Source organism: Taudactylus pleione, unplaced genomic scaffold, assembly GCF_031769625.1.
Source record: "Taudactylus pleione unplaced genomic scaffold, aTauple2 ptg000161l, whole genome shotgun sequence".
Classification (NCBI taxonomy): Eukaryota; Metazoa; Chordata; class Amphibia; order Anura; family Myobatrachidae; genus Taudactylus; species Taudactylus pleione.
This window is the reverse complement of record NW_028284563.1, coordinates 4,345,340-4,372,909: the sequence shown is the minus strand read 5'-3', so window position 1 is coordinate 4,372,909 and position 27,570 is coordinate 4,345,340. Positions and strand designations below refer to the sequence as shown.

The following is a 27,570-nucleotide window of genomic DNA, read 5'->3' as shown; positions in this document are numbered from 1 at the left end:
ATCAATTGGGCATTAAAAGGGGATAACTGATTTAAAGGACACCAGGATCTTCAAAGCGCAAATAGTTTCCTTGACTTTAGCATCAAAGTGACCACAAGGTCTGAGCGCAGAGTATTACAGGACAAAGCCAGTAACTACAAGTGACCAGCACAATAAGCCCACAGATACCTTTCATAGTCTGCGAGTCTGCGCAATGCATTACTCTGATCTTCTTTTAGCTGCAAGATTGTTTTTCTGTGCTTTTCTTTTGCTCTTTCCAGTTCAGCATTTTTCCTGAAAGACAATATGCGGCAATCAGCGCTAGTACAGGTCAAAAAATAAAAAAAAAGGGACAGAGACGGCATGATCTACACAATGAGTGAGGGCTTGTACACAGATTCTTTCCCTGCACCTAGGGCACATTACAGAAGATCTGTGTAGTGTGTGATAAATACAAGATTCAGGCACTGCAAGAAGGAATCACTGAAACTATATAATCACCAACAGCATACATGTATGTGAGTGAAGGAGGGATGGAGAGAGATGCAGGATCTCCTAGGTCTTTCCATCCCTTGTCCATCAGACATTCGCTCCTAAAACGTGCGCACAGTTGACAGGCTCTTATTTGTAGCGTCAGTCATTATCACATGGGTAGATGACATTTGGGTCTGGTGCTTTTGTAGGCGCAATGGAGATGATCACAACTCAATAAGACGCAAGTTCTAAGAGAATAAAGAGCTTAGGGGAAGACGTCCAATGTATAGTAACGTCTACGCTGCAAGCACACTTCCTAGCAACCTCATACTAAAAAGGAATATTTATATAAATCATCGAAAATCGGGGCAAAGAAGAACACTATTAGCTCAGACTGACTGCTAGTACAGTAGGTGTGTGTACAGGACAGCTAATGCCTACTAAGTGACTGAACCTGCTACATTGCTCACCCTCTAACATTTTCACCATGCCCAACAGACTAAAGGGAAAACGTAATACTAAGTAAAGTAAAATAGCCAGGCTTCCAGGTTTCCACTATTTTGACCTTCAACACACAAGTTTCAGGTATTACGGTATTTTGCCTCATTTGCATACAATTTTCAAAAAAACTTTATTTCAATCCAAAAGAACAATGCAATGCCGATATGTAGGCAAACCCATCCATTAAGACCGTGGCATGCCGAATGGTATGAATACAGATCATTATACCCTTTTAGAGTTTCCTCTAGACAGGCCAGCTCCTCTGCCCTTGTTTTATTTTCTTCTTCCAGTTGGGAAATTATTTTGTCTGCCTTTTCCTCCGCTTGTTGTAGCTCATCGAGATCATCCAACGCCCCCTCCAGCTCTCCTTCCAAGAGACGCTGCTCTTTCATCATGTCCTCTTGTACCGTCTTCAGTTCTAGACGTAAAACGTTTGAAACCTCCTAACAGTAGAAAAATATAATAAAATGACATTTAAAAAAAAAAAAAAAAAAAAAAAATCAAATCTGTATCTTGACATGTCCTGAACACCGTATTGTTACCGACTTATCACACAATTACTGCACGTAGAGGAATTTTAGCTGCAGTCACCAGAACAGATACCCAGATTTATTCTTAGTTTTCTAGTACTTTACAAGCCATGTGCCAGGTTTATGTATGGAGTCACACACAGGCCTGAAAGTGTTGGCAATGCCAATGTATTGCTAGATGTAAGTCTTGATATGGACGCAACGCCCCACTTAATTCTGTAAGCTAGCCCAGCTGTCACCACTAGTATCGACACTTAGGACTAGTGTGGGGTAGGTGTAAGTGATGTCACTGCAAGTCGTCCCCTCGGCCCGTGCGTGAATAAGAACATGGCGTAACTCTGGCTGCACACCCACGAAACTACTTTTCTATGCGTGCTCATAGACGATGCGCATTTCAAAGAAAGGGAGGACCTTCCGAGATTCCTCCGAGCCAGAATTACCCAGAGATACGCAAATGTGTGAATAGTCACTACAGCACATGTGCAGTTCGCCAAGTATCGCTAGATGCGACTCAGAATCAGGGATTTAAATCAGTAAATATTCAAAATTACCTTCTCTCTCTCAATCAGCAGTCTCAGCTCTTCCTCTCGCTGTTGTGAGTACTGGCGATCTCCAGCTTCCTGGCTCATTTGCTGTTTTAAGGTTTCTAGATCTTCATTCAAGAGTCTCTCTCTTGCTTGGCATTCAGTGACCAGTTTCTCTGGGATAACAATAGATCTGATCAGTACTTTAACACCATGAATCATACAGGTCTCATGTGTAGGCAAATGGAACGCTTACCTTTCTCTTGTATTTGAGCAATATACATCTCCTCTAGCTCTCTCCTTTGGGCCAAAAGCTCCTCCTCTTTTTGGGCGAAGGCATCTCGTTGTCTTACTTGCTCTAGATCTTTTTGCTTCAAAATCTCTTCAGCTTGGTTTATATGCTGCTTGTACATTTCAGCTTGTGCAATTCCATCCCTAGAAAGTAATCGTTTTTCTAAGCTTTAAAGTAAGAGTTCCATGGCATGTAAAGTACATTGCTATCCTGCTTTACAAACTTCATCGGAGTGTGTACATTCCAGCAGGGGGACAGTAGAGCACTTCAAGTCTGTCCATCCCCCCCCCCCCCCCAATCTCTTGAAAATATAACATTTTAATGTCAGACAATAACCATCAAGGTCATCTGTGTAGGTTCTCTTGAGTCAATAAAATCCTGTAAGGGTGGGGACGGAGCTATTCTGCCCCTAATTAAATTATCTGCAATGTGTGGCATTATTACATTGGTCATCAGACAATACCTTCTATGGGGGCACCTAGCTTATGTCTGCCAGGATTGGGCAGATGAGGGCCATACTTATGAATAGTGTTGAGACTAAAGGTGCCCACACACATACCGATGTCCTCATGATACGATTTTGTGGCCAATTTCCTCATGAACTTTCACGGGAGCTCCCTTGCAGTCGTGATCATGATTTGGAGTTAAAAATGTCCAGTCTGACTAAAGATCTATCTTGCAGCCAGTGCATTGTATCCCAGATTGGCTAATCTGCCGTACAGCACGGCAGATCAGAAGATGCGATGTACGACGAGCGGGGACGCGCATCGGCATCGTGCTCGAGTATAAACTCACGATTTGTACTTGTTTTTACCCGATTAGTCGTTACGATTCGTCGAAATCGGCCAAATTGTGTAAAATGTCGCTATGTGTGTGGGCACCTTTAGTGGGATTTATAATGTACATGCCAAGGATGAGTCAGACTTGTCCTTGGCATTCAAGAGGGAACTTTCCATCTTCCATTTTAGCAAACTCATGCTTACAAAACAAAACGTTTATACAAACACCAGGTCATAATGGGCAATTCTGCGCAATATCTTGGTCCTCTGGGCGAATACAACCTCTTTAAAAAGGACATTAAATAAACGAGAATTTGTTTTTACCTCATTTGCTCCAGGGTTGCAGCAAGCTTCTTCTCAGTTTCAGCCTTTTCCACTGCAAGCTTGCTCTTTTCCTCATTTGCTGCGGAGCTGAGATTGGGGAGATTACATGCAGTCAAGTGTAATTACATATTGCTCTCTCTCTGCTTAATCAGATATTACTAGAAAAAGTGACGTGTACATACATCAGAGGCTGCTGTGTTGCAGGATTACAGACTCATTTCACTGGGATTATGCATCACTGAACCCCTTCATAAAATTGATAGGCACCATTATCATGAGTACAGCTTCTTCACACCAAATTGCAGCTTCTACTGATGTGTCCTTGCTCATCTAGCCCGAAACCGCCATGCAGCATGATACGCCTAGAGTGAGCCATTGGGTACCGTGCAGCACTGCTAGTGTCGGATGTCTGTGCCCAAAATGCAATACGATGCGACTAGGAAGTGTTAGAAGACTGCAGATTATTTTGATATCTGACATTTGTATATCTGTCTGCAACTGAGAACGTAAATGGCACTTGGCGTGGAAATTAGCTTCAGTTGAGGCATCGTAACACTTCGCATACTGATTAAGAGACTAAGTCGCACTCAGATATACAGGTGTCACAAATCAAATCAATCAGCACGGTGCTTCCTAGTTACATCGCATTGTGACTGAAGATGCATTTTCAACACAAATAAATGCCCAGCGCCAGCAGAGGCTCACGCGACCAGTCGCCCAGGAGGGGCTGTTTGATGCGACTGCAGCAGAGATGAGTGAGGACACATCTCAACGTAAATTGGTTTTCTAAACTGGCGTTAAATATTACCTGTTCCTCTATCCATGGGATGCAATCGGGAAGCCGGCTGACATGATACAGACAGCCGGCTTCCCGACTGTCATATCCCGGCGAGGGTGAAATGACCAGCGTCTAGATGTAGACGATCGAAGGGATGCCGGGCGCCACGAGCGGACAGCCACAGGGGGGGTGGTTTAGGGTTAGGCTAGGGGGAGGTTAGGGTTAGGCACCCCTAAGGGAGGGTTAGTGGGGCAGGTTAGGTTAGTTCATACTTACCTGGGGACGATCGGGATTTCCAGCGCTGTCGGCCTGCCGCTGCCGGGATCTTTTTCAATGTCGGCCTGACACTGCTGGGATTCGAACTGCCGGCCATGCGGCCGGCGGTATTACATACAGATTCCCTATCCATTACTTTAAAATGTTGAAAAGTTGCATTAAATCCCATCAAAAACTGATCAGTCTTACAGAAAATGCCTGGGGCTGTGCGTTCATCAGGTATCCTGAAGTCTCTACTCACCCTCACCGCCCCCTTTACTCACCCTCACCGCCCCCCCAGTGCATTTATTTTCCCTGTACACACACAGGCAGAGTTTTGTGAAGGGACAACATGGTGCTAGTGACCGCGTATACAAGCCAGGAGAGAGCAGCCATAACAGTGGACAGGACATTGTGGTAGCTGCGTCAGGAGACGTTGGACCCTATGTAAGTAAACTTCTGGCATGTCTGAATGTTCAGGTCTGATGAGACGTTCTTCTAAAGCTATGAGACCCCTCATTTCATAACTGCAGACTTACAGCTGTTCTTCCAGCTGGGCGATTCTTTGCAGCGCTTCTTCCAGTTTGCTCTGTGCCTGCAGCAACTTGCCTTCCATTTCTTCAAGAGCCTGTAAACCGGTTTAACCAAATTTAGTTTAGACAATACTGAAGTTTTTTTTTTTTTAAATAAACCTAAGAAAAAAAAGTTAACATATAATGGCAAATATCCCATTGTTTCTAGTGGTTACATTAGAGACTTATCAGATTTGGATTTTTTTGTTTTCCAATCTACATTTAGATATTGATACAGCACCAACTTATTATACAGCGTTAGGAAACAATAATGGTCTCCTGACATCAATTCCTGAGCTAACAATCTAATTTTGCTTCCTGAAGTGCCTTACATAATGATTTAAACATTTCTGACCTTAAAAAAAAAAAAAAAAACACACACACACTAAAAATAAACCAGTAGAACAATGGATTTGATAGATATTTCTCACTAAAGCAAAATTAAATGTTTAACCCAGTTGTGCTGGCTACTCTTACCAAGTTCTGTTCAGATATTTCAGAGGTTACGATTTGTAATTTATTCCCATATTCTTGCCCTTTGGCACGCATTTCCAACTGGAGATCCTGGAGAAAAACAAAATGACATTACTGCAATAAAAACATCCTACGTTATAAGCGTTTGTCCACATTAAGGCAAATTGAGATCCATTAGTTTGCAAACACAGTCTTGCAACTTTAACTGCTTAATCTTCCCTGCTTCCTCCTTCAGATCCAATGATATAATATACACTTCAAAGCGAGATTTAATCCTATGTGACAGCGTCACCACAATATTCTGCAGCATACATCACAGAAGAATCAGAACATCGCAAATTTTCCTTCCTTCAATTTGTGCAAGGGAATATAAACCATGTTACTGGCTGCGGAGGACCTCTGCCCATCCATTTTGCCAGGCACTTTTCAGCCATTGCCAGAGTTTGGCGAAACATCTTTGGGGCGTATAATCTTCTCCATTATCTGCATCATACCAGAGACTGGCTTTAGATAGGGATTGTGGAAGCTGGGATTGAGCCTGGAGTTAACACAAAGCACTGATCTAAAACTAAGGAATCAGCTGCCAGAGGACTCACCTGACTCCCAAGCAAGTAAATGATCTGTGGTCTGCTCTTCCTCTAGATAATCTCATTTTATCGGTGATGGACCAATCCCCAAAACTCTATTGCGGGAGTGTGAGGACCTTTAGTGAGAGGCCGGCAGAGACTGTACCACAGGTCACTCACATTCTGCTACCACTACATGAGTATCGCTGGCAGGGCACACAGTTGACAGCAATTAGGTAGTTTCACCTGTTACTGGTGGTAGGTTTGTTCCCATCACCTTAGACATGGTCAGCAGGGAGTCTCAATGCCCAGGAGTGTTCAGTAGTACAAAGTGATGCTGGTCTCCCCATGCAGTGGGCCAATGAACCGCATATTAAAACCTTCAAAAAGCTACTAACCAACCAACTATCAAGGAGCAGACAAGGACGTACATCAGTATATGAGAAGGGCTCTGAGTGAAGGCACTGCAGGTGGGTCTCCAGGAAAGGAGTTACCACCGATCTAGAGGCAGGAAGGCTGCTACAGGCTCCTTGAAAGAGGAGAACCTAAAGCTGAGACCATCACTGGTCGGATGAATGAGTGCTTTGTTATTAACAGCACAACTGATGTCAACGAAAAACCATGCAGCACATTAACACATAAGGCAAGCAGCAGGTACATTACAAATTAAAAATAAAACATCTTAATATAATTCAATCAAGATCATTACAACCATTTAGCATACACACAGCACTAGGGAAAAAGTTATTACGCAGCAGTTTTGTGCGTGATCACAGATCTCTAAAACGCCTATTTGACAGTAATCTCTCAAAGATCACATGGTTTGCGTGTCTGGGATCATCCAAAATTGATTTGGATTTCTTCAGCACGCTTATAATATTTCCTGGGTACATGGTAGCACAACACCAATTATTCTACCAGCCGTCCTAACCACCCGATCTAGAGCCTTACGTTCTGCAACAGTACAGTTCCCAAACCGAATTTAAAGAATCCACCTGGTCAGTGGTCACCCATCTAGACAGGTACTTTAGGAGAAACATTGCATTTCTTAAAGTCAATGACCATCTCTTTGGTTTTGGATGTGTTTAAAAGCAAGCAATTCTCCCTACTCCACTCAAGCAATCTAACCACCTCACTCCTGTAAGTGCATTCATCCCTGTTGCTTATTCAGCCAACAATGGCAGTATCATCCACAAACGAAACAATCTTAACTCTGAGGTTGACTCGCAACTGTGGGTGAACAACAAATACAATGCTGGGCTGAGAACACATCCCTGTGGAACCCCTACGTTCAGCACTACCTCTTTCGAAATTTGGTCCACACTCATTCCATTGGAATCCAAAGTTAGACAGCTTCAGAGTCTATGGAGGCCTCCATTCTGAGAATGCCAGGGGCTGAGCTCCCTGCACTGTAGTGTGCTGCAACCTCCCATTCCCCCCCCATTAGCAGCCATGGGTCCCAGAAGTTACGCATCATCTGACGAAAAGAGGTTTACCAGGGGTCAGCACTCGTCTACTAGAGTATGCACTTACCCACCCCAATATATCCTACACACCATCCGTCTTTGTAGGTTACATTGCTTTAAATCCATAGACAAAAAACACACACACACCACCACCACCACGAATTAGGACCCATTTACCTGCAACTGTTCCTGAGCATTAGATAGATACTGGTCAAGGTTTTTATTTTCTCCTCTTAATTCCTCAATTAAAGCTAATAAAACAAAACAAAATTAGAGAAATATGATTTTTTACACAAACAGTATTTTTCTTAAAGATGTCAATTCCATAGTGTTACCATTTGCGTGGTCAAGTTCCTTCTCCAAAACATTGCGGTGATTAGTGGCTTCTTGACGACTTTCCTCTATAGTAGAGAGAAACAGACATTAATAAGCGATCCTGCAGGCAGGCCCTTAGCAGCTATACTGCCTTTTCCAACGGCTCCTAGAGTTAATGTATCATCCAGAAGCTCCGCTACAAAACGCAAATAAACTAACATACGCCAGCAATATAACGCACACAAGCATAAACCAGAGCAATGATAGTGAAGAGTCAGCTTGTAAGACAAGCGAAATGTCCCACGGAAAATGCAGATCTCATCTGTTGAATCTTTAAAAACCACCGTAACATTTTTTATATCCCTGGGAAATGGATTCTCCAAACTTCCATACAGAAGCATTTCATATGCATCTCAGATTAGATAAATCGGCACTATTGCCTATGATGTGGGGACATTACACATGGATTGTGTGATCATAACTAGTATAACGTAATATGCAAAATAGGAGACATTCACTCTTGATATAATGGAACGTTAAATCTGGCTAGCTTCCTGCTAAATGAGACATGGCCAGAGGTTATATTAGAAAAAACTACTATACAACAGTGACTAGAGCACACACGATCAGACATACTGATGAATTCTGCTTGACCTAGAACCACTGAATGAATTGCAGTTTTAGTCAATAGCGACCTCTGGAGGTAAATATTAGTAATGCTCCACCCAGTAACCATTGCAGCAAAAGTAGATGTAGATACACAGATGCTGCTCTGTGCACAGAATAAATTCAGCCTGAGCTGCGTTTTTAGAAACTTAAATTGCTGTCAAAATAGACATTAACACACTGCAGGGAATAGTCAGTGACTGATTGCCATCTGTGCCTGCTTGCTGCACTCTAGGTTTACTGATCAAGCGACAGATTTATTTATTTTTTCCTTTACAGTGTTACGTATGGGACATTTCATGGAATGGCCCAATAGTCTGATATATATTAGTGTTCGCACATACACATCTTACATTTCCAATTTTCTGTAGAAGAACTTATTACAGCATACCTAGAAGTGTATTCCTTTCAGTTAGAGACTCTAAAGCGGCTTTGGAAGTGGCCAAGCTGGTCTGCAGGGTCTTAACTTGTTCGTCAAAGTTTGCTTGAAGACAAAGGATCTCCTAAAATCAAACCACATTAGGAAAAGCAATCAATAATATCTGAACTGGATAAAGGAGAGCAGTAACTAGTACAAAGGGATTAAAAATATCAGGAAGCAAATGCAACCACCAGGGATAGTGTTCTCGCCTGGCTGTTGCAGCGCCGTGCCTTTCCCAATTTTAAAATGACAAACTGTGCCCTGCCCTTATGGCATCGTCCCGCTGGCAGCCTGACCTCATCTGCTCCCCACCCGCAGGCTGCAGCGTCTTGTCTGTGGGAAAAGTTGCGGTTTAGCGATCCCAGCCAGTGAATAGATGCCATGCGTCTATTCACAGTGAGGTGACAGGTTGGGGGCAGGCCAGCATCTCCGCAAGTGCCGGGTATGCCCCCTAGATTGACGAACATGGAGTGACATGAAGCCGTGCCCCCATTTCAGAGCACCACTGCCTTCGGCGCACAAAGAAGTTCCCCTGCACCCGGATGGCGCCCTGTGCCCTGTTCACCCTAGAGTGAACTCTGCAAAAACAGAAACAGTAGAAGCATGCTAAACCGGAGGCCCAGAAAAACCTTGGAGGTACACGGGTCAGCGACTACTTGCGTAAGTTTACGATCCAACTGTCTGCTCCTGCATAGTGTCCCCGATTATTTTTCCAGTTTCAGACTCAAAAGGGCCTTCGATGAAAATAACACTTAAGGCCAGCTATGCGAAATACAAGTGCACTGTATTACAGAGGTTCTCATACTCGGTCCTCAGGACCCCACACAGGTCACATTTTCCAGGTCACCCAGCAGGGGCACAGGTGTATTCATTACTCACTGCCACATTTTAAAAGATCCATAGGAGGAGATAATTATTTCACTTGTGATTCTGTGAGGAGACCTGGAAAAATATGAGATATGGTAAGAACTTACCTTTGTTATCTCTATTTCTACGAAGTCCATAGGGTTCCACAGGATACCTTGGGGTATAGGTGTGACGTCAGTCATCGGGCACCATAGAGTTAAGCTTTCAGCCTCCCAGGATGCACTAGGGTCCCCCTCCTATACCCCGCCCCCGAGCCAAGGCACCTCAGTTAGTTACCAAGCCATAGGAGAAGGAAGAGAGAGAAAGAAGATCTGGATACACACAAGAATCACACTCTCACCAGAGGGAGACGGGAAAACCGGTGACCAGACCAAAGCCCATCTGCAGCACAGGTGCGCCAGGGCGGGAGTCCTGTGGAACCCTATGGACTTAATAGAGATAACAAAGGTAAGTTCTTACCATATCTCATATTTTCTACCTCAGGGTCCATAGGGTATCCACAGGATACCTTGGGGATGTCCCAAAGCAGTATCCTTTAAGGGTGGGGACGCTCCTGTGCAGAAAGGAGAATCCGCCGCCCGAAGGAAGCATCCTGAGAGGCGAAGGTGTCAAACCTGTAATACCTCACGAAGGTATGGACAGAGGACCACGTAGCAGCCTTGCAGATCTGGACTGCAGAGGCACCACGTCGAGCTGCCCACGAAGGACCCACAGACCTAGTGGAATGAGCCTTCAAAGAAGGAGGAACCGGCAAACCTTCATGAAGATAAGCTTCAGAAATAGCCATACGGATCCAGGCTGCCAAAGTTTGCTTTGAAGCAGGCCAACCCTTTTTACGGAAGCCATAGAGGACAAACAAGGCGTCCGACTTCCTACACGAAGAAGTGCGGTCAACATAAGTCCTTAAGGCCCGCACAACATCCAAAGTGGCCTCACCCACTGAAAGACCAGGTGAGTTAAAGGCCGGAACAACCATTTCCTCGTTAACATTAAACTGGGAAACAGCTTTGGGAAGAAATTCAGGCCGAGTGCGGAGCACTGCCCTGTTCCCATAAAAAAAAAAAAAATCAAGAAAGGGGGTCTACAAGAGAGAGCCTCTAAATCAGAAACACGTCTGGCCGAAGCTATGGCCAGAAGGAAAACAGTCTTAGCTGTTAGCCATTTAAGATCCACTGAGCCCAGTGGTTCAAACGGCGGTCCCTGGAGAGCCCTCAGGACCACAGCCAAATCCCAAGGCGCCACAGGTGGAACAAAGGGCGGCTGAATGCGGAGAACACCTTGCATAAAGGTGCGCACATCCGGGATTGCAGCAATCCTACGGTGAAACCAGACAGACAGGGCCGAAACCTGTACCTTCAAAAGAAGCAAGGCGAAGCCCATGATCTAGTCCCGCTTGTAAGAAGGAGAGTATCCTAGACAGACGAAACTCCCGCGGTGCATAACCTCTCGGTCTACACCACTGGAAGAACGTATGCCACACGCGATGGTATATCCTCGCGGAAGACGGTTTCCGAGCTTGTAACATGGTACGCACCACAGAGCTGGAAAACCCCCTGGACCTCAACATGGCTGTCTCAACAGCCACACTGTCAAAGACAGCAGAGTCAGGTCCGGGTGAAGACAAGGACCCTGCGACAGAAGGTCCGGTCGTAGCGGCAACCGCAGAGGACTGTCCACGGACAGACCCTGAAGGTCTGAGAACCAGTGCCGTCTGGGCCACGCGGGAGCCATCAACAGGAGCGTCCCTCCTTCCGGTTTGAATTTCTGGATTACCCGTGGAAGAAGGGAAACCGGAGGAAACTGGTATGCGAACCGGAACGTCCAACGGACGGACAGAGCATCCACCAGAGACGCCTCTTCGTCTCTTGTGCGAGACCCGTACACCGGCAACTTGTTGTTGTGCCGGGACGGCATGAGGTCGATCTCTGGAAGACCCCACCTGTCCACCAGCAGTTGAAAAACGTCCGGGTGCAGGGACCATTCCCCCGGATGAACGTCCTGGCGACTTAGAAAGTCCGCCTCCCAATTTAGCACTCCCGGGATGAAGACCGCTGATATGGCCGGAAGATTGTGCTCCGCCCATACCAGGATCAGAGACACCTCTACGAGAGCCGCCCGACTTCGGGTTCCTCCTTGCCTGTTTATGTAGGCCACGGTGGTAGCGTTGTCCGACTGGACTTGCACCGGGCGACCCTGGAGAACCCGATGTGCCTGCTGGAGAGCATTGAAGACCGCACTGAGTTCCAAAATATTTATTGGAAGCTCCGCTTCTGTCGGCGTCCACCTGCCCTGGAACAAGTGTGGACCTGAAACTGCTCCCCAGCCCCGAAGACAGGCGTCCGTTGTCAACAGGACCCAATTTGGTACCCAGAACGGACGTCCCTTGCCGAGATGGGTCGTCTGCAACCACCAGGCAAGGGACAGGCGAACCTCCGGGGTGAGCACAATCGTCTGGGACTTCAGAGACTGAGGCAGCCCGTTCCACTTTGACAGGATCAGGTGCTGCAGAGGTCTGGAGTGAAACTGGGCATATTCCACCATGTCGAACACCGACACCATGGAGCCCAGTAACCTCATCGCCGAGTGTAGAGACACCCGGCGGCTGTGCAGACAACTGCGCACCCTCGACTGTAAAGCAGAGATCTTTTCCCCCGTCACAAAGATCCTTTGCTGACCCTAGTCCAATAAGGCTCCGAGGTGCAGAATCCGCCGAGACGGGATTAGAGTGGACTTCTGCCAGTTTATTAACAAGCCGTGCCGTTGCAGTAGCGCAATGGTCAGGTCCAAGTGGCGCAGAAGGAGCCCCGGAGATCCTGCCACTAATAAAAGTTCGTCCAAGTACGGCAACATGCGGACTCCCTGCAGCCGCAGAGAAGCCGCCATGACCGCCATCACCTTGGTGAACACACGCGGTGCTGTCGCCAGGCCAAAAGGTAACGCCCGAAACTGAAAGTGGTCGCTGCGGATTGCAAACCTGAGGAACTGTTGATGGCGCAAAAGAATAGGGACATGCAGGTAAGCGTCCTGTATGTCCAATGACACCATGTAGTCCCCAGGTTCCAGCGCCAGAATGATGGACCGTAGGGTCTCCATCCGAAACTTCGGCACCCGCAAAGACTTGTTGAGAGCTTTGAGGTTGAGAATCGGACGATACGACCCATTGGGTTTCTGCACCAAAAAAAGGATTGGAATAGAAACCCTGGCCCCTCTGGGAGAATGGAACAGGCACTATAACTCCAACCTGGAGCATAGTGTGCAAGACCTTCCGCAGCTCCGTAGCCTTGTTCCGGTTTGATGGTAGACCCGTGGTGAAGAATCGAGCCGGGGGTCTGTGCCGGAAAGAGAGGGCGTACCCGTGGGAGACCACCTCGAGAACCCAAGTGTCTGTCGTGGTGACCGACCAACACCGGGCGAACTGCAGCAGGCGGCCTCCCACTTTGGGATCCCCCAAAGGGAGGCCCGGACAGTCAGGCTGCAGGCTTGTCATCAGGCTTAGGGGCCGGACGTCTGGTACTCCATGCCTGCTTCCGGGGCTTGGCCGATTTCTTGGGACCAGCCTGTCGGGGAAAAGACTGTGGTTTGGGCCTGCCCTGGGCCCTATAAGACCGAAAGGACGATGGTCCTGAACCAGAAGGAACAGCGGCCGACGGGAGACATGCCGATTTGGCTGCCGCCAGCGTGGCCACAATCTTGTCCAGATCTGGACCGAAGAGAACTTCTCCGTTAAAGGGCAACGCCTCCAAACCCTTTTTGGAATCAGCGTCTGCCTTCCAGGATCGCAACCACAAGGTGCGACGAGCAGCCACCGCTGCTGAAGAAATTCGAGACACCAGTGTATTAATGTCTAAGGCCGCCTCATTGATATAAGTGGCCGAATCACGGAGATTACCAATCAACTCCGCCTGTTCGACCGGACAGTCGGAATCAAAGGACGCCTCCAATGAATCCGCCCAGCGCTCCATCGCTCTGGCAACCCAGCAAATGGCCATAGCCGGCAGCGCTGCCCCCCCCGCAAGGGAATAAGCGGACTTCAGGCAGATCTCCACCTTGCGGTCCGTAGCATCCTTAAGGGAGGACATGGATGGCATCAGCAATGTGGCACTACGGACAAGACGTGTCACATGAGAATCCACCTGTGGAGGGGATTCCCACTTAGCAAAATAATTATCCGCGAACGGATAAGCCACCGCCAGGCGCCTCTGCGGCTGGTATTGCTTGCCAGGCTGTTTCCACGTCTCCTCTAAATGGTCCACTAACTGACCCGAAAGAGGAAAGACTGTGGAGTCACCCTTCACATCCTTAAAAAAGGCATACTTGGATTTAGCAGCTGGGGGAACTTCGTCCTCAATCACCAAGGCTGTGCGGACTGCCCGAATAAGTAAAGGAATCTACACCTTGGACCTAGCGTCAGCGTCCTTAGTATGGAGAGGTTCCTGATTGTAAGGATCCAGAATCTCCCCATCATCAGACGTCCCTTCGTCATCCTCATAAAAGGAGCCGACAGACGCCACCGGCCGTTTATGTGGCCGCATCACAGCCTCCCCCTGCAACACATCCGACAAGTGCTGTACAGAACTCGTCAGGGAGTTAACCCACGCCGGCTCCTGAGAAACCGGGAGCGGGGAAAGAGGGAGACTGCGGGGTACCACCAATTGTCTTGGGAAACCCTGCATGGGTGACGACACCACTGACTGCTGGGACAAACCCATCTGCGTAAGCGCGGGCTGCGGAGCTAACTGGCCCACTAAAGTTGTAAGCGCCTGAGAGAAACAAGCCCAGGGCTGCTACTGTACCGGTGCTGTAACCGTAATAGGCCGCGCCATTAACAAACACTGCCGGCAGAGGCCCTCCGCGCTACCCTCCCCCTCCGCTAAAGGTACTTTACACGTAGTACACTGTAGCCAGAGAGGAAAATCACTTTCAGACATGATAGTACCAAGATGTGACCCCTCTCACCAATTGTATTTTAAAGAGGCGAGAGACCACCCTGCAGCACCGCACCGCAAGGGCTTAGCAGAAAGAACAGGGACAGTAATAAAGCTGACAGTCAGAATAGAAGATACAGGCAGCAGCGCTAGCACAGTCACATACAATGCAAAGAAAATCAATTCCTGCACTAACCAGCGCTGATCACTCAACTACGCAGACACAGAGTCTGGTAGGACACAGCGCTGCATACACAGACCTGACCACAGCGGAGGAGAGGTATGCGGGGGGACCCAGACCACGATGCCTCTGTCCAGGCTTCCAGCAGCGTTCACCATGCGTTCAGGAAGATGGCCGCCGAGGAGCAGAGAGGAGGCTGGCCTGCTGGAGGAGCGCTGCCACAGGGCCAGTCGGCAGTGTGCAGAGAGGGCAGTGTGCAGCGGGGGAGGCGCCGTCTGTGAGACAGGGAAGGCGCGCTCCCCTGGCATGCGTTTAACCCCCGGGACGCAGCAGCGCTACCGCTCTGCTGCGGTCCGCTATCCCAGGGGGTTAGTGGAAGCGCAGGTTCTTACCTGGCTCCACGCTGCAGCCAGTCCCCAGGGAGCCCCCTGCCTGGGGACTCTGGACCATGTAACAGCGGGGACCCACCGCGGGACCCCGCTGCTTACCTTGCTGTTCCCCTTGATTCCGGTCATGGTCCGGAACATCTGGGGTCATCGCTAGCTGTGACCCCAGATGCTCACCAGCATCCCCGGATCGGTACCGGCGTTCTGGTACCGGCGGGGGTGTATGGAAGACAGCATGGACGTCAGGACTGACTGTCCATGCTGTACATCCAGATGTGCAGCCACAGCTGCATGCAGGAAAACTTCAGGGGCTCTTCTTAGCCCCCACTCCAACAGGTGCACCCGACTCCGGCCGGGCACCAAACTAAACTGAGGTGCCTTGGCTCGGGGGCAGGGTATAGGAGGGGGAACCTAGTGCATCCTGGGAGGCTGAAAGCTTAACTCTATGGTGCCCGATGACTGACGTCACACCTATACCCCAAGGACCCTGTGGATACCCTATGGACCCTGAAGTAGAAATATGCACTGTTTGGGGTCCTGAGGACAGAGTTTGAGAACCTGTGGTCTATTAGAATAAGGACTAGCATCCATCAAGCATAAGCATGCTGGGATGTGTAGTTCCACAGCAGCTGGAGTGCCACACTTTACCTACCCTTGGCCTAGCCCAATAAGCCATAGGTGGAAACTTGTAGTGTCACAACAGCTGGAGAACCACATATTGGCCAGGCCTGAAGTAGAGCTTTAGAACTCCATAAAGGCATGAAAGGATTTAACTATTTACCCATTCCAAACACCAAGTCATGGAAGAGCTGGTCGGTGACTATGGATGACAGGATTGTCTTCTAAAAAGGGACCTTTGAGCCTGAATGTCAAGAACATGGTACTAACCTGATAACAGGGTCATCAAAACTAGTTGCCTGCAAACACTGGATTCCAAGGAGGCTACTGAATTGCTCCTAGTTTTGCATCCCTCACTTAAGGAAGGGTGCACCATCGACTTGTCCAAAATATAATATATTTTAAAGCAGCCTGAACAGAGGGGAGGAGAGCAGGAAACAGACTAAAGACCTTAAAACCTTCCTCCAAGGATCCATAAGGAACAGAATCGGTGATGCAGGGCAGACAGGTTTCAGGACAGAAACACCCAAGGTGCTTGAGCTTCCCCCTGTTAGGATAGGAATACCCAGATGACAGAGTAAGGAACAAACCACCACTATGCCACACTCTAGGGGGCAGATTGCTGGGAGTAGATGCCCTGTATTTCAGCTACAACAGTGTGTGCCAAGTATTAGTTGGGAAAACAACATTTTCAGCCAAAAGCTTACAACAAACCTTATCTTTAGCATCCACTTTGTTTTTTGTCTCCATAAGTTCTACGCTGAGATTGTCAATTTTCCTCTTTGAGACGTCATCGGAAAACTAGGGGAAAAAATAAAACGTTCACGACTATGTAAATACCTTGGGAAATAAGCTTGTATCACAATTTCCACTTCTACAGGCATTATTGGAGGCATACAGAAAACCTTGCAGGCATGGGTTACACAGGTTCCTACGCAATGTCTTCCATCAGGAATATACCTGCAAGGCCCCAACTTCTTTCTGGTAGAGAACGTCCAAAACCTACACAAATGTCTTATAGGATGAACCAATGTTTGTGGGATATAGAGGAAGAGTGATGAAGCTGGTGCAGAGAGACCTGTGTAAGGCAATGCTGCAAATTGGTTGTAGTAGGCACGAGGAATACTGTACAACACACACACACAAACTGAGCAGTTCCCCAATATAAAAGGTATACAGCTACAGCAGAGTAATTGATAAGCCCAAGTCCTTAATACAATTTAATAAACATATAACATACAATAAAACCACATAAAAATCACATTGGTTGACTAATGCATGTGACTGATATAGTGAGAGCATGGATAGCTGCAATCAGCATTGAGAGAGGCTGACATACCCTGGAATACTGGAAAAGTTATGAAAGAACCTGATATCCTGGATAAATGGCTCCAAGTTCAAGACAGCAGCACTCGTTAATATTGAATGGACAGTCCAGCAGATGGCACAGAGGTTGGTTTACCCTCTTAAGCAGTCCAGTGTGTCCTGAATTAGCGATGGTCCCACACTGAGGTTTGTCCAACGCAGATGACGGACTTGGTGATATTAGTGAGGCTGGAACTGATAATGCAAGGTCCAAAAAAAAACGCTGCTGTGATGTTACTATTATTTGCATATCTACAAGCGGTACACCTCCCTCCTCCACACCTGGAAAACCCGTGATTTATTGGGTAACCAAGGTTTTAAAGTACTATCATTTATTTCAGTAATTGTTGTTTTCATAAAGCTAGGGGGCTAGTACTGTTTTTAGAGACATATTCTTCCTAAAAAATAATAGGATCACTCTAATATGTTATAATTTGATTTTACATCAGCTGATGCATTATTAAATTTAGAGATAAAGGCTACATCACCCATGGGCTTGTGTTCAACACTATTTTTTGGTAAAAATAATGTGTCTCTGTCAACCTCTAATGTCTCTTTATGGGCCCCTTTATAGAGAAAGAACTACTTCTCTATTTTTTATTTCTATTAACATCTGATAGCTTTGCCTCCTGCTAATAACATCTTTTAAATAATAAGTTGTTTATTATATATATATATATATATATATATATACATACATACATACATACATACACACACACACATACATATATACACACACACATTTGTTTTTTAACCAATTAATTATGAACATCTGAGAGCGATTCACACTAATGAGAGCCACTATATAGAGTGGGTCAAATTACCAGTTGGATACCTTGAAAAAGTTGCCCAGAGCAGTGAAACGCATTGGTGCCTATTCTGACTGTACCCTGGTACCATCATTGGATTATCTGTATCATTAGAAACATCACAGCAGCGTTTTTTTGGACCTTGCATTATCAGTTCCAGCTTCACTAATATCACCAAGTCCGTCATCTGCGTTGGACAAACCTCAGTGTGGGACCATCGCTAATTCAGGACACACTGGACTGCTTAAGAGGGTAAGCCAACCTCTGTGCCATCTGCTGGACTGTCCATTCAATATTAACGAGTGCTGCTGTCTTGAACTTGGAGCCATTTATCCAGGATATCAGGTCCTTTCATAACTTTTCCAGTATTCCAGGGTATGTCAGCCTCTCTCAATGCTGATTGCAGCTATTCATGCTCTCACTATATCAGTCACATGCATTAGCCTACCAATGTGATTTTTATGTGTTTTATTGTATGTTATATGTTTATTAAATTGTATTAAAGATTTGAGATTTCAGCACTGCTTATTGTCATTTCTGTGTTTATCATTGGAGATTAACTATTTCCTTTCTGCAGCTGCTGGGAATAGCACCACGTCAGCGCCCTCTCTATTTTTTTAGATATCAATTAGCAAAATGGTTAAGCCCAACTGTAATAAAATTATTTTATATCATAGACTGATGTTTTTACGCTTAATATTTAGGGGCATATTCAATTGGGAGCAAGGTTTAGCGAGGAAATAAACCTTGCACCCAATTTTGGATTCCTGCGGTATCCAATTAAAAAAAAATAAAATTTAAAAAAGTAGTTGTGGGGTCTTCAGCTCTGAAAACCCAGTGCAAAAAAAAAAAATTACATTTCCACTTACCTGGCCGGGGGTCTCCGCGGCTCCCGGTGGCCTCCCCTTCCAGCTCTACACTGGAGAGGGGGCTGCTGGAAGTCCCAGGGGCTGCAGGGAGGTGTAGTTCTCCCAGCGCCCATTACGGTGCTGCAGTAGTCGGGGTCCCGACACTGGAGGCTGAAGACAGCACTTCGGAAGGCGATTACAGACTAATTAAGCTAATTGGAAACTTCCAGTTAATATTAGTCATTAGGAGGGGTACCGCCGGGGTCCCAGGGCATTTTCAGGCCTTATTCCTAAAATTGTGGATTTTAGGGAAAAAAATTGGTCGAGCTCTGGGAGGTGCGAAAAAAAATAAAATAAATAAAAAACAAAAAATAAATTATCAAATCTCCTGGCACTCAAAATAGGAAACAACAAGCACCTAATTGAATAGCAAATTATTATTTGGTGTATATTGTCGCATCACCACACATCCCACTCATGAATCGGGTGAGCTGCAATCTCAATGTTTTCCTCCAACCACAAAATTAAACAGTTACCTTTGTTTTTAAGAGATCATTTGCTCTATTCAGGTCGGTGATTTGTCTCTCCAAGGACGCAATGCTGGAGGTAAGGGACGTCTTCTCGCGCACAGCAGAGACCAGCTTAGCCTCTGTCTTCATGGATTCTTCCTCCAGAGACTGAAGTTTCTTGTCTTGCTTAGTGCGTTCCTGTACAAGTGCACGGATCTAAAAACAAACTGTGTAAGGGGCCAATTCACCGGTATAGCTAGCACTTATAGTTCTAGGTGTAATCGCTCAGAGGGATGATGAAAATGTTGGGTTAGGGCGATCTTTGCCACATCCTTTATATACATAAGGAAAGCAACATCACTCATGTCACTGTGCAAATCATACGGATGAAACTTTAGTAGAAGCATCATAGCTCACAGAAGAGTTAGGAATTTTTACACACACACACACACACACCTTTAACTTATGGGCCAATGAGGACATGAAGCCCCACGTCACCATCAGCAGCACAGCTGTGTAACCAGGCAGTATCTCAGGAGCCGCTGCATATATTCACAATACAGAATATTTTCAGGGAAGGGGAGTTTCAGCTGCATGATTAAATACTCTATTCTGCAGTCAATACAGCAGAGGATAGTAACTTCTTGTTATTTAGGGAAAACCATAGTAGACACTGGAGAAAGCAAAATATTAATTTAAACCAAAGTCTTTTCTGAACGACATAGAAAGCGGCTTGTAGACACCAGAGCAGATAGAGAATATATTGATAACAGAACAGTCACTCACCTCATTCTCCAAAACTTTGTGTTTCTTCTGTTCTCTGATGAATTCTATGTCTCTCTCCGGCTTCTGCCTCAGGTTTGGCTGTAATAAACAAGCACTGTATGAGTTATTCCACCCTCATTTCCATTGTGTTATATAACAGGATTAACGCCAAGCCAGCATTACCCTCATTAAAGACTCTGCTGCCTGGTGCATGGCCTCTGTTCTCAATGTAGTATGTGATCTGTCTAACAAAACGACTAGATATTATGCAGCGCTGCACAATGTTGGTGATTTATACGAGGCAGGTTTAATAAAAGGTAACAAGACCTCTCACATGTGTAAATGTCATTCTAATCTCCCGCCAGGCCAGAGCAGGTAGACCACCGCTTCCCCTCACGGCCATTAGACCGCATGTCATATCAGTCATACTGTCCCAACATCAGATGTAAGATGGCGGAAACATGGTCAGACATTAAGGTGCGTGGTGTGATCAGATTTCTGCGTACATAGGGCACATCAGCAGCTGAAAGTCATTGCCAACTTGTTGAGGTGTACAGTGATAACGTCATGTCACGGAAACAGGTTTGGTGCATTGTCTTTGATACTGGCAGGACAGACGTTTAAGATGAGCAGCGATCTGGCCGGCCAAGCACTGTGTAAGAGCTGGATAAAATTTAGTCAGAGGTCTTGTCACCCTAGTTATTGAATCACCCTCGTAAGTGATAATGTAATATAGCGAACACACACACACACACACACACACACACACTTGAATAACTTAAGGCGATCACTCAGGTCACTTTCTTGTACTAATCACAAAATAAAAACATGGGTCAATACATTCAGAAGTATTTGGCAAATCCCATTATGTGCCTTGTATTGCTCTTGCATGCAAAAAGGTTTTGTTTTTTTCCCCATGATGTGCAATAATAAAATCTCACTTTTGCACTGGATGCAATATGAAGCACACAAGTGCGCTCACCCGCATTCAGCCAGGAACTCGATGTGCAAAGCTCTTCCCAACAGATAAAACCTCTGCACTATCCTCAGATCAGCATCTTAATGCGCAGAGCTATATGTGCTTGCGGTACTAACAGCCACATCCTCATAAGATGGTGTGGTATAAGAGAGACAATGTCTAGATAGACAGTCAATAGTTTAGACAGGGACCAAAGTCATACACATTAAAGTTTGACATGTAAGAATGTAGACATGTACAAAAGGTCGACAGGGTCAAAAGTTAGACAATTTTTTTTTTTTTTTTAGCCCTAATCTTCTCTAACCCTTGGTGCCTAACCCTAACAAAAAAATGTGTGTACCATTTTCATGTCGACCTTTTGTACCAGTCAACCTTCTTACATGTCAAACTTTAATGTGTATGACTTTTGTCCCTGTCTAAACTATTGACTGTCTAACATCTGGTGTCTAATTACTGTCCATCTATAGTCTGGAACCCCTCATAAGAGGCACATGACAAAACGACATAAGAAACACAGGGGTGCACTTAGGTTATGTAATAAAACACTGAATTTACAGAGTGGGAAGAAAAATAAATAAAGTATTAAAGCACAAAAAGCAGGCCAGTCTACATGCATCCAAGCGATTTATATGTGCTACGCTGAAATACAGATTACAAAAAAGGGATGTACATTGGCCAATGTCATATTTTCCATAATATGCAGACAGCAAATCCGTGGCCATAAATCCTGTAATTTTATTAGATGAACAAAGAAAATGATGTGGATATTGAGAGCAATGGTGATTCCAGAGAAACTAATCTCTCTCATACACTATACTGGCCACTAGGTGGTGTGGTTTTCAGAACAGTGATATATATTCAATATAAAGAAATGAGAGAGCATACAAGCCTATTCCTTGCTAGAAGCAGCGACACAGCTAGGCCCTCCTAGAAATACATGAAAACAAATCCCCCTGGCCTATTTAAAAAAGTACTAAAATCTCCCCAAAAATATATTTCACACTTAATTGTTGAACAAAAAGTTTCAGCACCACTAAGAGCTGACACATAGGAAGACTTCAGTTTCTCCATTAAGGATCCCAAACCAAGAAGTTCACTGCATAGATGTCTTATAAAGGGCACAACACCTAATGTTTTTGTTAATGAACACAAAGGAATGTTATTAAAAGGAGATTAAAATGTGACAAAGTTACAATGCGCTATATATATATATATATAAAAATTATAGTAAAAGCAAACAGAAAAAAAAAACCCACACAAACACGTTACATTCTAAGAGGTAAGCTGACAAAAAAACAAATTTCTAAAGAATTAATTTATTGTTTACCTTGTTTCTTGCCCAAACCCTGTGTAACATGACAGCAAGAGGTATGCTGCTATGCTAATCTGTTTTACACCTTCATCCAAAAAGAATTTCAATAACTTCTGCCCCTGCTGTTACTATTTGCCTTGAAATAGATCCACACCCAAACTGTAGCACTTCTTCTTACATCTGTCTCTCTTTACAAGCAATCTTACTTCAGTCACTTATTTCCTCCCAGTTTTTCAATCCATGACACCTATTTTCTACCTTCAAGACCCTTCTTCTGGTCCACCCCCCCCACCCTTATACTCCCTGTTTGGCCTCAATTTTGCTACCCATATCGCAACCAAACTTGATTCCATCTACCAGGATCTCCTCTATAAAAACCCTCCCTTGACCCAGATTCTCTCTAACTACCAGCCTTTTGGTTCCAAGGGGAATATTAAATTCCCAGCACTGTGATGCAGCTATTCAATTGCCCACATCAATTATTTTTTTTTTATGATTTAAAAAGGATCTTTAAAATTAACCAAACACAAAATTAAAAAAATATATTTTATTTTTTTGATACAGTATAATGGCATTTTATTCAAGTTAATGAACTGTAATTCTTATACAAGTCCCTAATTTGAAAGTTTTAAACAATATTGATTGTTTATTTTTATATTGTTTTATTTTAAATTTATGTTTGATTTAATGTGTTCTGTCATTTGTCTTGTATATTATCTGACATTTATATTACTGCTTGTATTTCTATAATACTTTATATTGTATTGCATTTTATTTATTTATTTTTTTCTGTCAAAAGATGCTTTTGAATCAATAAAAGACAAGTTTAAAAAAAAAAAAAAAGAATTAAAAAACAATAAAAAAAACCTTGGTAACAGTTCTGTGAGAAGACACCAGCAGGGGGGGGTGGACATTCCTATGAGAACTGCCCATCACGGTTGCTAGGGAAGGGGGAGAGAAGGTGGTGCTGCACTTAGAGCACTGATCACTGTCCACATGCAGCAAATCTAAACACAAGCCATGGAGCTTTGTGAACTGAAGATCGGCAACTGTGAGTGCAATCACACATACATACATACATACATACATACATAGGTTGAGTCTCCTATATCCAAATATTACGAAATACGGAACAATTTTGTCATGACAGAGATAAAATCTTTAATTTTGGTTGGTTCAATGTACAAACTTTGTCTAAGGCACAAAATTACCTTCAGGCTGTGTGTATAAAGTGTATATGAAACAAATGCATTCTGTGTGTATATTGGGGTCCCATTCCCAAGATATTTCATTATGATACGCAAATATTCCAAAATACGGAATATTCCGTTATCCAAAATACCCCTGGTCCCAAGCATTTTGTATATGGGATGCTCAACATGTATGTGTAAAAAAAATAAAATAAAAATTATTTGCTGGAAACCACATACATCAGATTTTAGGATGAGGATATTAAAATGTATTATTTTCCTGCCCATGACAAGCAGGATAACAGAATGAATGTTATGAGACACTTACTGTCGAGCCATGGGAAGAGTTTTTGCGCAGACGCACTGGGGACGCGGGCTCATCCTCTCTCTCCGTACTCTGACTGTCACCACTTAAGACTAAATTAAAATTAGAAAACAGGGTTTTACTGGAACATTTAAAAAAAATAAAACCTGTCTCTAGACTATAGCAAACCAGCAAAGAAAAGTTCAACAGTCCATATAAATGTAACAGACAACATGACAAAGCATATAAATTGTAATGGGGAGCAGCTGGCAGCAGTTGAGGGTCCCAGGCAATTGAAAAAATAAAAAGCAAAAATTATTTTTAATGGGGGTGGGGACTTCTAAGTCCTTCTATCTCCCCAACCCTGACACAGACAGAGTACTCATTAAAAAAACGGGAGAGTACCCGCCTCCAAACTAGATGTCCCCATAGACGTTATTTCCCGATGATCACGAGTGGGGCAGGGGTGAACATTCTGCCCTATAGCCCCCATACTAGGCCAATACACACATGGCAGAACAATTGTTTAAAAGAGAGAAGACCCCGCTTTCAAGTCTTGTGCTCCCATTATTGTCCAACTGAAATCCAGACTGCCCCCAAATCTTGGGTCAAATAAAACTATACAGGTTTTCTAGTTTATAAAATATAGACGTTGCTGGTCTACCATATTGGATGAACACATTGTAAAAGTTTAAATAGAGACAGCGAATATTAGCAATAATAAAAACGTTCCATCAAGTGCAACTTTTTTATTTTTGTAAAAAAAGTGCTTTCTGCAAAACTGGATTAATATCAAACAAGAACCACAAAGTGTTTATTTATGATGTTTATAAAAATAATGAAAAATATACACCGTAAGTCACATTTGCCTATAGTTCGCTTTATTGAAAGGTCAATTAAAGACAAATAAAATCACTATTTTAGTTAAACTTTATTTGATGCATTAGGAGGAGCCAATGATATTTCGGAAAATTCAAAGTCTTATGGTGCATACACTGTCAGATTTGATGAACGATTTTTACAACGATTTGAATGATTTCATTAACGATTGAACGATTATTGACAGTATGAATGAAATCGTCAAAATCTGACTGCAAACACAGTTGATGTCAGATTGTTATCTGATATGCAGGAATGCGCATGGTTCGTCGATGTATGCCCTACATGTCAAAGATATGAACGATATTTACAATCCTTATCATTCATATCTGATAAGAAATCTGACCGTGTGTATGCACCATTACACTGTAGGATTTGCGAGTAGGGGTAAGGACGCAATTATATATTGAGGATTTTTTTTTTTTTTTAAATCAGTGCAGCTATTCCGCATCTTTTACTTTGCAACTTGCGGTGTACAAACAAAAGACAGGCTTATACACCAAAGCTGTGTGCGCGATCCCTCTCGACGGCATTTAAGAACTGGACATGCATGGTTATCACAAAACAGTCCAAGTAGTATGCAGACACCTCCATCCCGTCACACAAGCCAGAACAGTTTGAATACCTTACATCTTTAGGACACTGCAATGTGATGGATACGTACCTTTCTGTGCTTTAAACCTCTGTGATTTCTCAAAAGACACAGGTCCCTTTAAGCCATCTGAAGCTTTTACATCATAGGAGCCTGGACACGGAGCACAGCCTATAATAAATATACAACATTTAAAAGCATGTGTAGTATCATATTAAGGGGAGGGCTAAGCCCTGGGCATTGAGCAGTCTCCCAGATCCATCCTTTACATAGAAAGGGAGGTAGTAAAAAGCAGAAACATTTTATATACAAGGTAACAGCATATATCAAACAGGTTTGTTAATAAAAATAAATGTTAAGATTATGGACACTAGTGAATGAAAGGCTTTAAGAACACATCTTTAGCATGGAGCAGTGTTCACGTTGCAACATAGCATCCAGAGTCAGGCAGCCGACTGTAGCCTGTATTCAGTTAGAAGCAAAAGCCGAGATCCGCGAAAAAGTATCACAGATTGCGACTTTTCACCAGACGGAAACTTATCTCTGTATTCAATTCCATCTGCTTTTCGCATACGCGAAAACGCAATGCAACAGGCAAAAAAGATTCACCTATGAATAGGTGGAAAAAATAAAGTGCATAATTGCTATTTAGGGGTGCAAAGGTGGGAAAACCACTCAGCACCCTTGGGACATCCCTCCAAAGGATAACAGTCAAAACAACACCCTAAAAAAAGTGAGGAACACCCCAAAAAAACCACTTTGAAAAAGAGGGAAAAAAAGTGCATTGGGGGGGGCGGGGGGGCAATATGGGGTACAAACATAAAAAGTAGCTAAATAGACTTTTGGGGGTCTGCAAGTATGGGTGAGGTGTTTTTTTCATTGCAGATGTTTGCTGTAGGTGCGGTTTTGTTTACATGTTTCTTATATCTTCACTTTAGCAACTTTTAAACATGCTAGCACCCATTTTCATGTACCCCAAATTTGACAGGACTACTTATTTACCCCAAAAATTACTGCTTTATGCCATTCCTCACCACTTGTACAAAGACGCTAATTAATGGCAATCGTGCGAACTCAAGTACCCCAAACTGTTTCATTAGGGCTAAATGGCACTATTACATTGATCCCCAAGATATCCACATCTTTTTTTGGTGGTGGGGGGCAGGGATCAGCCCGATTTCCCAGATTCTGACACCACTTTTCGCCTGTTCTGACATCGTGTATCTTCGTTTTCGCATCTTTTGGAATGGACTAGGGTGAATCGCGGGTACGCATACGATAAGTTTCCACGGCTAAAATACGCAATGTAGGCAAAAAGTGGGACTGAGTGTGACCCACATACCCCTCCAACACCCGAAAAGAAATCAGATTGCTATCAGTCATGTTACTATGGATCCAACCAAAGGAACAGCCTCCAGTGATGCAGAAAGAAAACATTTGCTATGAATTAGGGGAGGCGATGGGGCATACGGGCTGCAACCTGCCACACAGGGGAGGCGATGGGGCATACGGGCTGCAACCTGCCACACAGGGGAGGCGATGGGGCATCATGTTATTTTATCTGTCATACCAGTGGGAACTAGCAGCAGATACTAACAATCATGCCCATCCCTGGTGGGAGCTGTGACTCAGTGTATGTGTATCTATCCCCCTGTGCTGCCTGATGCTGCGGAGAACATGCCGGGAACACCAGAGCGGGGGACCCCGGGGCGGACATACGTACCCACATGCTCGTTGAACCGCCTGAGAGGCGCCTTGGGAAAAGACATGGCAGCTGATTGACCCCGCTGCTGCTGCTGGGACCCGGCCGGTCACTGTATGATACCACTGGCTGAGTGACTGTTACTCCGTCCTCTCTCCACTCTTACTCTTGTTTTGTTTAAAAATCTGCGTAGCCTCCGCTCCACCAATAGCAGAGCGGCTCCCGATCTGCACCGGGCGACTCGCCTCCGCCCACCAGCGACTGACCAATCACCGGACAGAACCGTTCTCTATTCATCCAATGGCAGCGGCTTATTTGGCGCTTCCTGGATAGGCGTCACAGGAGGGTGTGTCCGATATGAAATTAAATCCTAGAGGCTGACACAGCGATGAAGGGCTTCTATTCGTCACACGCAAGATA

The 27,570-nt window shown here is 44.7% G+C and overlaps 1 protein-coding gene across 1 annotated transcript in view; it reads right to left on the bottom strand.

The window, feature by feature from the left end:
• Positions 1–27,433, bottom strand: part of HMMR (hyaluronan mediated motility receptor) — a 52,134-nt gene extending 24,701 nt beyond the window's left edge. Inside the window, exons 1-16 of the mRNA XM_088475034.1 lie at positions 27,172–27,433; positions 25,521–25,619; positions 24,002–24,090; positions 20,214–20,291; positions 19,455–19,643; positions 16,608–16,694; positions 8,887–8,998; positions 7,850–7,915; positions 7,692–7,765; positions 5,486–5,572; positions 4,976–5,064; positions 3,404–3,490; positions 2,265–2,443; positions 2,036–2,184; positions 1,183–1,397; positions 169–273 (exon numbers count right to left, since the gene is read on the bottom strand). Coding sequence (XP_088331160.1) covers positions 169–273; positions 1,183–1,397; positions 2,036–2,184; positions 2,265–2,443; positions 3,404–3,490; positions 4,976–5,064; positions 5,486–5,572; positions 7,692–7,765; positions 7,850–7,915; positions 8,887–8,998; positions 16,608–16,694; positions 19,455–19,643; positions 20,214–20,291; positions 24,002–24,090; positions 25,521–25,619; positions 27,172–27,217 — 1,751 coding nt within the window. The 5' untranslated portion in view covers positions 27,218–27,433. The remainder of the gene's footprint in view (positions 1–168; positions 274–1,182; positions 1,398–2,035; positions 2,185–2,264; positions 2,444–3,403; positions 3,491–4,975; positions 5,065–5,485; positions 5,573–7,691; positions 7,766–7,849; positions 7,916–8,886; positions 8,999–16,607; positions 16,695–19,454; positions 19,644–20,213; positions 20,292–24,001; positions 24,091–25,520; positions 25,620–27,171) is intronic.
• Between the last annotated feature and the right edge of the window lie 137 nt (positions 27,434–27,570).